Consider the following 18368-nt stretch of genomic DNA (forward strand, 5'->3'; position numbering starts at 1 on the left):
AAAATCCCGAGCATTATCTTATTATCCTACATCCCCCCTGTCCCAACATGAGATAGAAAAATAAATGATGTTGAATAAGCCATCACATCACAATCCATATTCCAATCACAATACCCATGTTGTCTGTTATTGTGGAGTGGCCAGATCCTCGCACCGGTTAGAAATGTACTGCTCGAAGCAGCGAGAAGTCCCGTCTCTGACTGCGTGCAACAGGAGGAATCTACACACCATGCTATTTATTCAGCCTTCTAAATCCACTTGTCCATGGTATTACCCCAGCTCAACGCCAGACAAGCAAACAGACAGACAAGGGGGACTAGCATGCATGTGGCACAGCGGGATCATGGTAAACAAAGACAATACTCTAACATGTGCTCTAATCCTGCTCAGGGTTTCTCTGTCATACCCGTCCCGCTTCAAAGATATCCACTAACTGCATCTCTCCCTCCATCCCCTTCCTTTGCTCAATTGTTCCTCCTTTTCATCCTACTGACTAGGCTTGTGCCAATATGAACATTTCATAGTGCGATTATCTTGACCAAAATTACAATCGTTATACGATATTATCTTGATAATTATTAAAAATGATTAAAAAAACCTCTGTAATATGCTTCAGTTGCTTAAAACTAATTTATCATATCAGTTACAAGACATTTGACTTTTTTCTTCAATTTTGACAAAATTGAGCTTATATCAAGTTTAGCTTATAGAAACTGGTTTAGCTTATAGAAACTGTAAGGAGAGTTTTAAACAACACAAATAAAAATATAAATAACAGCATCTAAAATAAAGTAAAATGTCTCTCTAATTAAGTTAAACTGTCCTGCATCCACTTTAACATGAATACAACAGCTTACTAGAGTGCTTCTCCTTTGGGGAAAATAAATCATCAATGACAAGAGCCTTGGTTATAAAATAGTGTCATAACCATTACTGTTTTTTATCGCAACATATAGTAATACTGATTGTTGTCCTATCTCTACTACTGAAATCCATTCATCCATCCATCCCTCTACTGGGTAAGGATAAAAGAAGCATGGACCATCCTTCCATCCACCTTACACAGCTTTTCTGGCCCCCGTCCCACTACAGCTCTCTGTTATATTCCCCACACAACGCTCCCCCACCACCCAACTTTGCATACTCTACCACCCACTTTCTCTAAATTAGGCATGATTAATGTGTACGCCACGCATTGGGCCATCTTAATTAAATAACACCATCTAATTAGGGGCTGGTTTCTGCTGGTAATGGTGCCGTAAGATGTTGGAATGGGATTGCGTGGTGTGACAGAACGTCTGCGAAGGCCGTCAAACTCCCTGGGCGGTCACACTCCCTTGGTTTCACACAAACATCCCCCTAATCTGACAGTTACATTAAAATGCAAATAGCCCAGATGTGAGGGCCTGGTAACAAGTGTGGATTACCGCCCCCTGGGAGCCACAACGGCCGGGCTTTTTCCTGATATGACATAAGCTAGGTAGCACGCTGGTTGATAGCTGTTGACCTAGAAGTGCCTGTTTAAACATTAGCTTATACATCATGCACATGTGTAAGATCACATAGCCTGGAAATCTCTTTGAATTGAAAGATAATGGCATCGAAGAATCAATTTCCCATGCCTAATCATGAATAAATATGTCACGCAAAAAATTATACATGTTGAATCTCTTATCAATGATTGTTTACCCGACTACTGTCAAGACTAGATAACGAATGGCGTAGTTTATCTTCTTTCCTTGTGAATATATTGCTAGCTTTAATTAAATCAAGCACAGTACCAACTGAAAGGTCAAAGAAAATGAAAGCATATTAATGAGCGAAGGGCACGGGCAGCATACAGCATCAGGTCAGGGAGACAGCAGGGGGACAGACGGCGCGCGCACACACACACACACACACACACACACATACACACACACAAACATGCACACACTTTCTCTCTAACCCACACACTCATATACACTCTCTACCACTCACAGACACACAAAAAACCCGCACAATCTCTCTCTCACACACATACACACACACAAACACACACGTACACATAAATGTCCAGACAGCTAACTTGGGGTGTGAGACATGAACAATGTGTAGTGTGTGTGGGACACCCAGGCACCAGCCACCAGAACGGCCTCCCCCGCAGCGCACCATCATGGCTGGATGTCAAACTCAGCTAACCCATGCCAAAATACCTACCCTTTAAAAAGCTCTGGCAGTAATAATACCTCGCAGTGGCTTGTCCTTTCAGTACAGATGAAAAGGAAAAAATACCATTCATTCCCACAGAGGGGCGGCTACTGCCATAAAGGGATATTGTACTTTTCCTTTGTGCTGTGGCACAGAGAAAACTACAACAGGCTCACAGTGGGGTGAAGGAATCGGGTGGGGGGGGGTGCAAAAAGGGCTTGGACACGGATCAAAAGACTTAAGTTTCACTGCATCATCAGGGCCGGAGTACTTCTTTTCTCCATCCTACCTTCCTCCGTCTCTTCCCTTCCTCCCCTCCCTCCCTCCCCCCCCCCCCTCCCTCTGTTGCCTTTCTGCTAACTCTGCTGCATCCGTGCTATTCCAGCCGGGAGCCCATCTTCTGAGGGGCGTCCTGGCAGAGTGTGAACATTGCTCTTACATGTCGGCCCTCAACAGAGATGTGAACACTAATGGTTTTTGGCAGGGCCCGGGTCCTCGGTGGACACACTACTGGAGCAGAAAGAAAACAACGGGGAAAGAGGGATGGGGGAAAAGAGGGGCAACGAGTGCAGAAAACTACCAGGTCTCTTGGCAGGCTGGGCTCACTTGCTTGCTACAACAGCACCATCTGTCTTTGCAAGGAGAGCTTTACAGTGTCGAATAACCGATGTCACTGCACATCACACACCGAGAACAAATTATTATGGATGGGGTTTATTGTTATGTCAGCCTATTTGATTGTTTAATAGGTTGTTATGGATGTGACTTGCTACATCTAGACAACTGATGCAGCTAATATGAATAGAGAACGCGTGACTCATGCATGTTAGAAGCATATAAATTATATGGTGCATCTCTCAAAGTGACAGAGTAACTCATTATTTTCCTCTTAGTAATATCTGGATGTCATACAGTGACACATTCTTGACATTTTAAAAATGCAGCGAGAGAACAAAAAAGGTGCTCCTTCTCTGTATTTCAAAGCAGAAACGAGAGCAAGTAAAAAGGAATCCTCTTTGTGACAGACCCACTCGGCGGGACTGCAAATGTAACTTTTTCCTGAGTGAGCAACATTTATCGTCTCGGCGGACCTGCCCCTCTGCTCAGCCATGCGCTTCCCTTCCTCGGCCGACCAGAAAGAGCAGACAAGATGGATGCCGGTGTCACAGCGCTGGCCAGAGTGACGGATGGGCTGATTATACAAACTCATCCCTCTGGCTGTAGAAAAACACAACACCTTGCCTGCTAGCTAATAGCCTTCATATGCCTCTGCCTTATGGATAGTGGAAGCCTGGTGTTAATATGGAAAAAAAAGCATTATATGGACAGATCCCATTACAACCCCGGCCTCCCTCCTGACAGCTTGCACTTGAACAGACACCTGCCACATTGGTTTTTTACAGCCCAAACAAACAAAAAGGTAAATCACCCCCCGGCGACCTCATGGCTGGCTGGCTGGCTTCAAGGGCATGTTTTCCTTCCCCCAGATGGACACATTGCAAATGTGTAAACGGATTCCTGTCACTGACTTGATGTGTGGGTGTCAAGCTCTGCTCTGCGCGGTGGTTTCTCAGTAGGTAATCCGGGGCAACAGGAGGGAAAAGGAGGACAGAAACGGAGAGACAAGGCGAATCATCTTGGTTTTTGGCCAGAACTGTCAAAAAAAAAAAAGTCACGGGAGAATAAGTGTGGGTGTTGAAGGTGATCTTTCAGGATTAACCACCCTCCCCTCGCCTACCCTATGTGTGATTTTAGGTCTGGGTTGATTGATCAGACTGGTATTGAGTCTCTGCTCGGGCGAGACGTTTGGATCAATCACACCGGCCAAATGGGAGCGTACAGTGGCCCTAACAAATGGAAGCAGAGAATGAGGAAAAGGGGAAAAAAGAGATCGAGCGGCTTACCCCATGCTTCCGGCTATCAGCAGGAACAGGTTGTAGATGTGCGAGAAGATGAAGAGGAAGAGGATAGTGCTGAAGAACATGGTCATCCAGGAGCCGTGATCCTCGCGGAACATTTTGAGGCGCAGGTATCGACCTGTAGGGAGGCATGACAAGGACACTGCTGGTCAGCGACCGCTCCAACAGCACGCATGCAGTCAACCTTCTAACATGGCCACAAAATGAAGATGAAAGGATATGAGTTACTCGCACACATCAATAATGTCCTATTCTGTCAGACACGTGCCCTTTAGGCAATGAAATGATGATTAAAGACCACTTTGAAGTGTCACTTCCCTACCCCGAGGTAATTTTCTTTTCCTGGCCAATTTCCATAGCGGTATATGCTTGATACACTAACAATCACTATATCTTCACCAACCCCAACAGAGAATATTCAACACACACTTATTTCCAGGCGTCTGGTGGACATGCCGTCCCTGGAATGATGCTCTCTTGTGTTTCATGAGGTGAGTTCAGCATGATTAGAGCGATTATTCAAACATTTGTGACCTGTGGTGTTTTTTTATACTCTCCTGGCTTGGAATCAAATTATGGGGAAAAATCTCTCTGGCAGAGCATGAGATTGATTCAGATACCCAGCCTTCTGCACAGAATACATAATCATACAAGCTTGTCCTCCGGCGGCGCCACTCCGCAAAACTCATGAAGACAACAAGTTCTATAAGGCAATTGTCAGCTTGTTGTACCTTGAAAAGACTACTGAAGGTGCATGAGTCCTCGGTGCCTCGCTATCAGTATGACAAATCAATTTTGATTTGATTATTCATAGTGACAAGCAGAAAAAAATTCCGTAACTGTAATTCACAAATTTTACGGTGCGGTAAGTGAGATGAAAAAGCATTACATAAGTATAAATCACTGAGAGATGTGAAAAATAACACATGTGATGCAATTAGGAATGCGTAATCAATTACACAACAGCTGTCAGAGTCCTTGATCTACCTCCCACACTGCTCATGTAACAAAAGCAATCTACCACATGATGTTGGACCTCTTTCCAAATCTCCAGTCTGTGCCCAGATTGCCACCGCCGTTACTCAGACCTTGGTTTTCAAATAATTCTTGATATATTTTCAAACCTTCTTGACATACAAGATGGGTGGGCCTTGGCACTTAGCACAATGCATGAGTGAGAGAAAATGTACAGGCAAGTATTCAATTTATGGTAAATTTATACTTTTCTGACACAATCTGAGCAATCCTGCTGTGGTAAACCCCACCCATCTCCAAGGACGTTTAATTAAATGTTAAGAATTAAGAAAAAAACAAGAAATCCTCTTTGACCAAGGTCAGCTATTATTTCGACCCCACTTCCACTATGCTACATGTATCTCACACACAGTCTACTTCAAGGCTCTCCCTCCACTTCAACTCTGCAAGCCCTGATCCCGTGCCAGAAGCAGCCATCTTCCTAGGAACAACTCTTTGTTTTTCTCTCCTCCAGCTCAGCCAGCCTCCCTTTGAGTTACAGCCCCTGGGAGAGCGCTTTGTGTTTGTGTCCACATACACACAGCCAGAAAGACAGCAAAGCAGAATGCTCCATTTATTTTCCCATTACAGCCTGGCCGGTTTACTCTCCAATAGTTTTACATGCTGTTCAATCTCAGCTTGCTCACTTTAGTCTTTCTGCAGCGCACATAAAAACAAAGATGTGGAGATTCCTATGGAGATGAAGAGCTTTGCTGGGTTAATCTGCAGTCATAATGAATACCAACCTCCTGTTGTAGTTTCAAGCATGGGCACACAGTGTATCATATAGATGTGTCTTTAACGCCATAGAAACCAATAGATGTGCAGTGACATTTTGAACTATTGTTATTTACCTATCGAGAACTTTATTATACTGAATACGAACATGAATATTCCCTCCATAACGGCATTCAACAGCGATATTTTTGAAGTTGTAGCAACAGCAAGTATGCATGCCTTGTGCGAAGCCATACCATACGTCTTGCTCTGTGGTATTTCAGGGCTCATCACAGCTGCATAATTGAATTGACTTGCATGGGTGAACTTAATTGCCTCCAGTGCCAATGAGCCTCGGCTTGGATGTAGGTGCAGAGTGTGTATCGGCAGATCTGACTTTTAAAGCGACTAGCTGCGCCAGCGAGCACGGCAGCCCTCTCACAGCCCATATGGGTAGGATTTAACTAGGGGGTGATTCAAGACTATTCAGCCAGGCCGCTTGAGTCATCGCACCTCCCCACTGTAGCGCACCCCGATAAGGAGTGATTCATGAGCGCTCTCTACTACGAGGCACAGCCCAGCAGGGGACAACAACAATATACATGAGCAACCACACACACACACACACACACACACTCACAAATACAGTATCCTACACACTGGTCAGGCAGGCAGGCAGACACTCTATATATCTCTATCTCACTTTCTCCCACACACATGCACAGAGCAGTTCATATTTATCATGCAGATGAACACGCTTTTATTTTGAATACTAATGCAGATAAGTCTTGTTCTTCCAAAGCCATGGTATGCACAATGATTTTCTGTTTTGTCTTCAGATTGTGTCCATGTCCGTTCAACTTGTTTCCTGAAAATCAAACATGTAACCTAGTCTCCATCTAGTGGTGGTACACTGACATACTGGCAGGTCTATGGAGATGCAGCAGGAGCACACACCCACCCACCCACACACACACACACACACACACAGACAGACACACACAAACACACACACACAGACAAACACTCACGCACACAGGCAGCAGCACATTTCATCATGTTGTATTTCATCATGTATTTCACACCATGATAAGCACTAGAGCCTTTACAGTCAATACAGTGTGCCGCTTTTGCATTACAGCTTCTGCAAACTGATAACACACTTTCTGAAATAAAGTTTTCCTAAACCTTTTTTTTTTAATTTTTAACCAGGGAAAGGTTTTGCTGAGCACACATGCTCTTTTTCAGCATCACCCTACTTCAAATTCAAAGAGTTACACATATTCACACCTGGGAGCTGTCCAATACAACCCCAGTCTGTATGAGAGCATTAAATCATGTTGTCACCATTATTTACATGTCTGGAAAAAACTGCAGCTCTGGGGATTCTTTCCAAGGTTGTAAATGTAGGTTGTAAATGTAGCCTTGATAGCTATCAAGGCCACAGACGTAGCATTAGATCAACGTAGCATAATACTTTTCTTATCATTACTATCCTGATCTCAACATGTGACCACATTGATAATTGCTGTCGTTCTCAGTATAAATCCTAATCCACAATGTCTTCGAGACAATACTGAATTAATCAATGAATTCCATTAATACATTCTACCTAATGACATGATAAGAGCTGAACAATTAATCGAAAAAAAGATCGAAATCGCAATAAACTTCTGCAATTTCCAAACTGTAGAGGCTGCAATTAATTGCTTAATAGAGAGGGGCGTCCAAAATGGATTTCTGAAAAAGGTGATGTAGTGCTCTGGGTAATCTTTGGTCAATGAATCAAGTATAATATTAGTGAAAACCTTTCATCAGACTCAAACTCAGTAAATCCTGCACACTGACATCAATTTTTTTTTTTTTACAAAATCACTTTTCTAAGTTCTAAAAAATGTATGACAAGAAAAACTTACCTACTTACAGTGATGATATGAATCACAGTTTAAATCACAATTGCAATATTCTGTCAAATAATCACAATTAGATTTTTTGTCAGTATCATTCAGCCCTAATAAACAGTGATCAAAAGGCAATACAATTCAGACTGTCAAATGGTGTATTGCTGTCAGAGTGCATGCAGTCTTGAAAAATTTGCATTATACTATCAATAATTCACTTTTTTTTGTAAATAAAGGTAACAAGCCAATAAAACTTTGACATTGGTAAATGCATACATAGATATGGCATGATAAGGCAACAGCCACCTAATGGTACCGGACACACACTGGACAGGACACAGAAATGGACAGGGACTGTAGCCAATTAGTGTCACAAGACCCTCTGAGCATCTCCACTGGAGCAACTGGGGGTTAAGTGCCTTGTTCAAGAATAACTTGACAGTAATTCTTAAGTAATGTCAAAGAGTTAGTCTTTCAAATTCCCTCCCCATCCAGATTTTCCCAGGCGATCCGGGGATTCAAACTGGTGACCTTCCGGTTGCAAGCCTGCTTCTCTGACCAATAATGAGATAATAAGATTCTGGGAACTCTCGGGCTATAAAGCCATTGCAGTATCTACCGAATTTATAGCAGTAATCCAGTCCACTGACACACAGGAGCCTTGGTGCCAGACAGCTGAAATACAAACACACCTTGGTAGAAACTAGCACAGGCCATCGGTCACTGTGTCTGTGTGTGTGTCAACACAAGCACAGACAGACACACACACACACAGCATGCACACCAACATACATGCACACACAGGCACGTGGATATGCCCACATGTATGATCTCAGATGTTAGTTTTGTCTTATTGTGTGTTTAATGTATCATACACATCCACGTGCACACACACACAAACACACACACACAAACACACGTGTCAGTCACAGTTAAGGCAGTGCACCGACAGCTCCAGACAGATGAGAAGCTCACAGCTGGTGGAGGTGGAGTGAAGGAGGCCGAGACGCGATCGCTGCCTCTACTCATCATGATACCGCATTTCATCAACCACTCTGGGGTGACCAAAGGGGGTAAGAACAGTCTACCTGAAATAATAATTAGCAAATCCTGTTTTTATTTAACACAGAGGGACCACACAGTAACAATGTTCTACACGAGGTATGGCTTATCAAATGTTTGTATACATTTAAAAAAATAAACTTGTTAGGAAACTATTTGAAAATTATAGTGCATATAGTGCAACTGTGTATAACTGTGTAACTGTCAAACTGTGGCATCAATAGCACAATAAGTATACAGCATAGTGTCCTCTTACTTTCTAGAATGATTACTTACAGTAATAGCTGAGTATGTTCAAATTAATGCCGTCATCACAAACTAGAATATAAAAAGTTTCCATTTTCTCTCTTTCACTGGTCAAATAGGCAGAGGCTGACAGGCAGGCAGGGAGACAGAAAAACAGACAGAGTCTATGTTGAAATGTGATCAAAGAAAATGTTACCCTTCGCTCAGCTGGGCAAAATGAATGCACTATCTCTGATTAAGGGCAAACAGAGGCTGCCGTATTGGAGGTAATAGATCAACAGCCCCAGCTCTTTCATTGTTCGCAGCAGGCATTCAAGCATTTGCTTCCTGGAGACACTGGTGATGCTTGGAGACTATGGAGCCAGCTCAGCTTGGGCTGTATTGTAAATACAGACGGCTCTGGGAGAGAGAGAGTGGGTGAACAGAACAGAATACTCTTAGTGAGAGTGCAGCGTAATGGCAGACTAGTAAAACTTACTAAAAATGAAGGATGATGTATTTTTTATGCCAGATGATACAGAAGATCCACAGTGTTTGATACAAACTAAATTACAGTAGGTAGGTATAACAGTATAACATTATAACATTATAGTGTGCACAACCTGCACATAATTAGTGTGTATTTGTTTTCCAATCTTACCATAATGAGTCTGAAAAGATTATTATAATCATCATCTATGTCAGTCCATCACAGAGGGCATCAGGCTTTAGGTGGCAAGAAAACTGAGTCATGCAATATTTGAAAATAATTCTTGGTGCTTGTTTTAACCTGACATTACATTGAGTGCCAGAAGGTTCACACAATCACAGAAAGTATTAAAAAGTCAATTTAGAATATGTTTTTTTTTTTTACTGACAACTTGCCTGATTTTTGAATTGTTGTCATGCTGTAAACCACCCCCATCTGGTACTAAAATAAAACAAACACTAAGAACTATATGGCAATTCTATTTGACTCAGGTCTGGGTGGTAATTGTCAAATAGGATTTCTGGAATGTTACTTCTCAAAACGTGAATGAGAGTAATAGCAAAATCGGTTCCTCTCTCCTTTCCTCCAAATCTCAGAGTCATTCCTGGAGTACCTGAACCAGTCGACGGCGTTCTGCAGCCAGTTTGAGAATGGCCAGTGGTATTGCTATGTCCTGCTGATCCTCTTCACCTTCGCCCTGCCTGTGGGCATCCTGGGAAACATAGCAGCACTAATCAACTACACTTGCTTCAGGAAAACGTCGAGCACCAGCAATATTTTCCTGTTGAACTTGGCCCTGTGCGACTCCGCCTGGATCCTCACCCTCCCCTTCAATATCTACTTCAGCCTGCAGAGGCCCTACCTCAAAGACATCCAGATCTTCTGCCAGTTCAAGAAGATCTGCTTCAACATCAACATATATGGCAGCATCCTCTTCCTCACTCTCATCAGTTTCGACCGGTACGCTGGGACCGTGCACCCCATCAGCTCTCTGCGGTGGTGGGATGTGGGAAAAGCCAAGTTATGCTCAGCCTGCACATGGGTGGTGCTCGTCCTGGGTTCCATCCCCGACTTGTTTGTAACCTTCGCCATCCGGCGGCCGGGAAACGTCACTGTGTGCATGGACCACATCCAGGGCCCCTTTGTCTACGTCAAGACCATCACTATTATCAGAACATTAGTGGTCTTCATCCTGCCCTTCAGCGTCATGCTGGCTTTTTACGCGATGACGGTGCGTGTGCTGAGGCGTCTCCCGAGCAGCAGGAGGCGCAGGGGAGAGCAGCGGGCGGGAGGGAAGCCCATGCGGCTCATCACTGCCGCCCTGCTCGTCTTTGTGGTCTCCTTCGTGCCCTACCACGTCATGATCATCACCCTGGTGTTCATGAGGATCCGCGACCAGGTGACGCCGTCGAACACCAGCGTCCTCTACGCCTCCTACGAGTTCTTTGAGGCGATATGCAGCGTGAGCAGCTGCCTGGACCCGGTGCTGTACATCCTGGCTAGCGAGAAGTTCCAGAGGAGGCTGCTGGCCTTGAGAAGAGACCAGTACAGGAGGATGTGCTGCAGAGCCAGCAGGAGGGTTGGGGTGATTGGGTGATTGAGTAGATTTGATGCATGATTTTACAGCTAATTTCACTTGTTAACTTAAGTGCCTTTGGCTGTATCACTATCAGGCATAGGCCGGTATCAAATGTTAATGGTGCAATTATCTTGGCCAAAAATATGCTAGTAAACTGTATTATTATGGAATTTACAGAAATTACTGTAGCTGAAAAAATGCCAAAACTAGGTAAAATCGCTGCATGTTTTGCATAACAAAAACACTTTTTATTTTACTGATATTGTAATAAAATCTTCACACAATTGCACACTGAACACTATAATGAACATATAGCATTTGTTCTGTTTAGATATTCATATTTGAATTTATACATTGACAATGGTAAAGTCAGACTCAATGTTAGTAGCCATAGCAGTAAAAATTGGCAGCGGTCTCATCCCCATTCATGCTTTTACAGCTGTATATAGTGAAATCAGTATACAGTCCACTTCTCATTGACAGTCATTGTCAAAAGAGATTAAAATCATTTCCCAATGGAGTTCAATTTATGTTTCAGTTGAGATGAAAAGTATAAGTTATTGATTGAATGTACTGATTTATTGATTCATGGTCCCTGTGCGGTTAAGTCTGACTTTAAATCACCTCTGGAATAAGAGAAGAGCATAGCTGAGTGAATACAACATCCTATTTTTCATTTTCAACAGCAGTGGGATTAAATCCTGTTGTGGTCTTATCATCGCAGCCCTGCAAACAGCCCACAAACAGCCCACAAACACCTCCTGATCAAATATGTTGCTTGTAGTGCAGTGAACCAGACACTAGACATGGAAAAAGGTGATCAAAATGAACCAGTCACGATGAAAGAAGCAAACACTGGGCTTTGAAAAACCAAAACATGGCTCTTGTTTGGTCAAATGTTGATTCTTGAACCATTGATATCATTGTCTTTCGATCGCAGTCACTCCTCCTTCTATTACAGCCATGCAGTTGAGCACACATTTTAGGGTCCAATGTGTAGGTCTACCGTATCCTGTTTTCCTGTTTCAGCATAAGAACACACTGGCACTCCTTAGGGATCCTAATGAACCCTCTTTCTCAAAAACAAACCCAGAGTGCCTGAGCCTGAGCTATGGCTTTGCCTGGATCTTAGCATGTACACAACCGCAACCCCATCCATCACACAGCCGGCTGTGTCGCTGAGCTACAGCGTCACCGCGGGCTTGGGAATAGCCATGACGACGGTCGCTAGGGTCCCCAGAGCTGTAGCCCCCTGTAACTGGGTGTCTGGATAATAAATCAGAGGTGGGAAGTGACAGCAGCACTCCCTGCACAGGGAGACTGCAGCACGGAGAGGCGAGACACAGAGAGCCGGCTACTGGGCCAAACCACTGTACCTGTTCCCGTCAGCGGCTTGTTGAATCATTTCCTTTTGTTATTTATGGTTTGGCTCCGGACCAAAGGACTCATACATATTAAGTAAATAAGCAATTTCCTTTTGGCTCTTTTCCTTTGTTTGCCCACTCTCGTCATTATTGCTCTGTCTTTGTCTCGCTCTCTGCTCTGCAAACACCTGTGCGTTTTATCCTTTATTGCAAGCAGATGGACAGTGCAGGGAGTTCACTCCATGAGCAAAGCCCATGTTTAATGACATCTTTGAGGTTGTGAAACAAATGTAGGGTAGAGATTACCTATCGAGCCAGACTGCTGTTTGGATCTCTGTGTAAGTAATTCTGTTGAATTGGGGGCTACAGAAGACACTCACGACACTAACAAATCTGCAGTTACAATTCTCTTGAACTAACTAACAGCAGAAATACACACCCACTCAAAACAACATCTTGTAGACACGGCAGGAGTGTTGGATAGTGCCGTGGATTCGCGAACAGCAACACAACCACACACATAAACACACATCAACACTGCACTGAAATGCATCAAAGACATCAACATCTAGACAGCGGCTCCGTGTGGTGAGGCAGCACTATAAATTACAGCTGTAGGGGCAAAGCTGGGCCCTGGCACCAGAGCAATATCTATTATTTACAGAGGAGGGGGCAGCTTCTGAGGCCAACTAAAAGGGAGAGGCCCAACGTGATGGACAGTGTAAAACATACTGCTCTACAGAGTGCCATATGTTGTAGGAGGCTGAATACTCCTCCAGGACTCTCATCCAGCACATGAGGCAGATAACCATGCAGATACTTGGAGATCAGCCCTTTGGATCAGTCCAGCTGAAGCTGGCATTTGGAATTCCTTGGCGACATGAACAGGAACGTCAGGAACAGCATCAAAAGTATCCACACAAATAGATGGAGATTCACAAGTATATTTAAATCTAAAAATGCAATTAAGTTTAAGGACTGTGAATATGGTTAAGCTAATGCAAATAGACCTGTTTGTGTGAAAGTATTAATATATATATATAAAAAGTGTTAAAAACTGTTTATGCATAAATAAATAAAGTTAAGCATATACTCAGTTTACATGTTTTTCAAATGATGGGTTACAGATACAAATCCATCTGCATTTATTTGTCCATTGTGCATATATGACTGAAAATATAATATAGTACACATATTTATTCACAAATGTTAATTCAGTTTACATGTTTTTTGAATAGTAGGTTACAGATACAAATACCTGTGCATTTATTTGTGCAATGTGTTTTAAACATGCGGTGTCTGACATATATTCCTGAGTTGAGTGATATTTGTTTTGCCTCCATTTGAAACTGCTTGATCCCCATACAAACCACACACTACATACACACACTATACACAAAACACACACAGACACAGAAAATAGTCCCGACCATACACACTTATGCATAAATGCCAAGATACCCACACGCACTCTCAACTGCCACACAATCACACACTCAAACACCCCACAGCCTCCCACACAAATACAAGCACACACAAACACACACATTCACACATGCACAGACAGCCCCACATCCACCCACCCACCCACTCCTACACACACACACACACACACACACACACACAAACTTAACTTTAACCCCTAGCCACAGTGCCATACATAAGCCATCTCAGCCCTTGCACAGCACAGTAATAACACATGACAGAACCCAGATGGCATCCTCCAGGCTACAATCATCAGGATCAGGGAAAGGCAAGGAGAGGCACTCAACTACAGAACAACCAAAGATATCACTCTCTCTCTCTCTCCCTCTCTCTCTCTCTCTCTCTCTCACGCACACACACACACACACACACACACACTCAGAGCTCGGCAGGAGGGCCACTGATGTCAGAGATGGGACATCTCTGTGATCAAAGCAAACAGAATCTCGCATTACAGTCGTCTTCTCTTGTTCTGTTCACACTATTCTGAGGCTTCCAGTGACTCATCGAGGGCAAAGATGAACGGCCAATGTTTGATTCGGTGTAAGTGTCAGTAATAGTATGCGAGGTAGGGCCTAATCCGGTTAGGATGGCTTTCCACGTGGCTCGAAATTACCCTTCAATTTACCTTTTAGAATTCACACAGCCTTGGAGAGAGATAGGTGAATGTATTATGTTAATCTACTGTAGGGACTGAGGCAGCACAAAAGGGAACGAGAAGCAGTTCGCCTTCCTCATTATGGAGATGGGCAGTTATTTACAGTGAAGGCGGACTGGAAACCTGAGTGCTGCGGTGCTGCGTCATCGCAGAGGGGAAAACAAGCAATGAGAAGGTGATGGAGAGTTTGTTATTATTATATCTAAACATTTCTCCAGCTCAATGACAGTGATTCTCAGCTGTTTTACTTGGACCCCCAGATTCTGTCAAACTACAGAGATGTTACGGCAGAAATATTGTTGTGATTTTTGATTTGGCCAAGTCAATTCAGTGAAAGCCATCTTTTTTCAGCTTAGAACTTTCTCCAAAATGAATTCATGCCTTCATCTCCTCCCGCCGGGATTACTGTAAATCCTTGTACATTGTATTAGTCGGTCATCCATGTCCTGCCTGCAAATAGTTCAGATCACTGCTGCCGGGCCTCTAACTGGCTTCAGGAGGAGGAACAACATCACCCTTTTGTTGACTTCTCTTCACTGACTCCCAGTATGTTTCAGAATTGATTTTAAAGTAATAATCCGCAACGTTTTTTTATGAATAAATGTTTATTTTGCTACTCTATTGGTTGCTGATACAACACAATAGTGATTCAACCTATACCCAGTTCATGGAAGCTTTTACATTTTTTTGTTCTGAACACCAAGTGTCAGGTGGGTCTTTCCCGGGAAATAGATGCACACAGGAAGTGATGTCTTTCACGTTTCCAACAGGAGCAACAGCGGTTTGTTTGGAATAAATGGAAGAAGAACTGGGTAATTAGCGTGCGCAGCGATAGCCACCATGGCTGAATAGACAAAGAAGAGAGCGCCACCTACAGAAATTCAAACTTCATCAAAAGAAAATCCAAGGAGGACGTCACAGTACACTGAGGGGCGAATTCACAAAGAATGGATTGCGGCCGCTAATAGCACCATGAATTGCGCATCATTTGCACCCGCTATTTGCTCCGTCTCAAGGACCGATTCACAAAAGATATTGCGCTAATGATATGCCAGCGCAAACACGCCCATAACCTGTTGCAGCTGAGCGCAATTTGCCCCTGTTTTGCGTCTGATTGCAATTACCAATGTGGCAAAGTATAAACGTTGCCTTTGCGCGAAGAACACAGTAGGCAGGACAATGGCAGAGAGAAAGAGAAAAATGAAATTTTTAGACGGCGAGCTGCAAGTCCTGATGGACAAGGTGCAGAGGCATTCCTCAAAACTTCAGGCAAGAGATTTAACCGGGACTGCGAGAAACCATATTTGGGATTTAATATCCAAGTCTGTCAGTCTGTCAGTGCTGTGTTTCCAAACGCACCTTCAGACTGCAAAAGAAGATGGCATGATTTGAAGCGGAGAACAAAGGAGAATGTATTCATTTATTTTTCATGACACAATTGCATCATGTCACTGCATCCTTTGTTTGTCATTGCATCTCACTGCATCCCAAAATAAACTAGAAGGGCCCCTCGCGAGCGCAGACCTCCGCCAAGGCCAATCCAGTCTTCTATGATATGCAAATGTGCAAGCGCAACCAATATACGGATCCGCTCCAAAATTTAATGGGTTCTTCCTTGGCCCATGCTACACCCTTCCACGAAGTTTCATGAAAATCGGGCCAGTAGTTTTTCCGTAATCCTGCTGACAGACAGACAAACAAAACATAACCTCCTTGGCGGAGGTAATACTGTAAATGAGTTTGAGCGGGGCTGTCCATGGTGCTGAATCTTTAGGCCAAAATAAAGCCCACTGTGCTGACTAGTGAGATAAGTGAAAATGAAATTGAGTTGTATTGATTGTTTGGTTGTACTGATTTATTTGCTTTTGTTGGTGAAGCAATCTGTGTTAAAGTTCTATAGTAATAATAATAATAATGTCAAAATATTATTTACAGACAATTTTATTTTTTAGGTAACACAAAGGTGGAATTGTTGCAGAGACATTTGCAAGGTCAATTCAATTCAATTCTCAGTTAAATCAACAAGTGATAAAGTCTGGGCGTGACACCCCTTATAAATGCTTCAGTTACCACCAACTCTCTGAAGACGCTAATAATTTCACTCTAACTGCGTGTGGCAATTAGCGCCGAGCTTTGTGAATTGGACTGTTTTTGCAATGAGGCTCATTTGCATAGAAAGGGGGCAATTTTGCGCCAAATGTATGCATATTACCTAATTTAAATACGTGCAAATAGCACAGGAGCACCGAGACGCTATTTGCGTGGCAGCGCAGTTAGCGGGGCATTTCACCCTTTGCGAGTGCTTTGTGAATTAGACGGTTTCTTTTTGTCTTATTTGCACAGGTTTAGCGTCAGCAAAAGCCGCGCAATCCTTTTGTGAATTCGCCCCTGAGTTACACTGAGTGATCTCTAGGAAGTGCAGAGCAAACACACCACAGCAATGACTGCTTATCACCAAAGATGTCACCAGGATAAAACAAAAACAATTTTTTTGAATTTTGTGGATTACCACTTTAAGATTCTGATGTTTGTTTTTAAGGCTCTGAATGGGTTTGGCATTACATATATCTCTGATCTTCCTCCTCCTCATTTGACCTCCTGGACCCTTGGCTTATCGCTCTTGGATGTTCCACCGTCTAGATTTAAGCTTACGGGGGATCGTGACTTCGCTGTTGCTGCCTCTGTGGAACAGATTGAGGTCTACTGCTTCTATTGACTCATCAAAACTAATCTCAAAACCTATCTCTATTTTTTTAGCCTTTGACTCTGATTGATCTGCCTGTGTGTGTGTTTGTGCAAGTGATTTTAGTCTTTCTGCTTTGTGTTGCTTGTCTGCAGTGTTTTTTCAATGCAGTTTTTTCAATCTTCTGTACAGCAATTTGGTGTAAGATGGTTGTTTTAAGTGTGTTTTAGAAATAAACTTGATTTGATAAACTTGCCTTTATTATGGCATGCTGTGAATGTGTTATTAAGTGTGATTTGTGAGGTGATGCGCTGCGGATTGCTGGGAAGCCTAGAGACCAGTCAGCATTCAGGTGTGGCTGTACCTCCCTCCCTCTCCCTTCTTTTTGACTGATGTTGCCTGTCTTGGTCCCACTTACTTGCATTTGGAGTCTCATCACACTAAATCACAATGTCTGCTAATCTGTATTTCCTAAGGAACCCAAGGCCTTGTATCTGTATGGCATCTGAGTAAAAAACACAAAGGGGGATTTAAAATGATGACCAAATGTTATCATCTAATGGGGTTTAGGTTGCATTGGCATTAAAAGTGACCCTGTATATTTGTCAGAAACCCATGTTTCTTCAAAATGCTAGCACTTTATTTTCCTTTGTTAGTGAAAAATATCTACATTCTGTTGCAAATCCCCCTGATCCCCTGACTGGCCTAAAGGAGTCTGAAGATTGTCCTAGATTGTTGTGATAAAAACTGAAAAGGTGCCTTAATCTAATCCATGGCTGACTGCAAACAAACCACACGCAAACTGAAATAGACAGCTAGACATAGACACAAACCCTGTGTGACCTACGTTTTAATACAAATGCATAATGACAGCCAGGCTCCCACTGAATGACCAGAAGTCATTGGCTACCGCCCACTCGATTAGAGAGCACACATAGCCTTGAGTGGCTGAATGGAACAACATAGGTTGTTCCTTGAACCTCCAATGCAGTCTTAAACCACATAATCTGTCACAAGCCATTCATCATCTTGAGTTTGTTCTATCTGGTTTGCTATCACAGAAGCAAAATGCACAACAATA

The 18368-nt window shown here is 43.2% G+C and overlaps 2 protein-coding genes across 2 annotated transcripts in view; one reads left to right on the forward strand and one right to left on the reverse strand.

Annotated features, from left to right (window-relative positions):
- tmem117 (transmembrane protein 117) overlaps window positions 1-18368 on the reverse strand; it is a 36010-nt gene that overhangs the window by 14312 nt on the left and 3330 nt on the right. Inside the window, exon 2 of the mRNA XM_071897598.2 lies at window positions 4095-4227. Coding sequence (XP_071753699.1) covers window positions 4095-4227 — 133 coding nt within the window. The remainder of the gene's footprint in view (window positions 1-4094; window positions 4228-18368) is intronic.
- LOC139910234 (P2Y purinoceptor 1-like) lies at window positions 8772-11326 on the forward strand. The gene is made up of 2 exons (XM_071897457.2): window positions 8772-8814; window positions 10115-11326. The coding sequence occupies exons 1-2, from the start codon at window positions 8772-8774 to the stop codon at window positions 11113-11115; spliced, it is 1044 nt and encodes a 347-aa protein (XP_071753558.1). The 3' UTR covers window positions 11116-11326.

This window comes from Centroberyx gerrardi, chromosome 4 (assembly GCF_048128805.1).
Source record: "Centroberyx gerrardi isolate f3 chromosome 4, fCenGer3.hap1.cur.20231027, whole genome shotgun sequence".
In the NCBI taxonomy this organism is placed as follows: Eukaryota; Metazoa; Chordata; class Actinopteri; order Beryciformes; family Berycidae; genus Centroberyx; species Centroberyx gerrardi.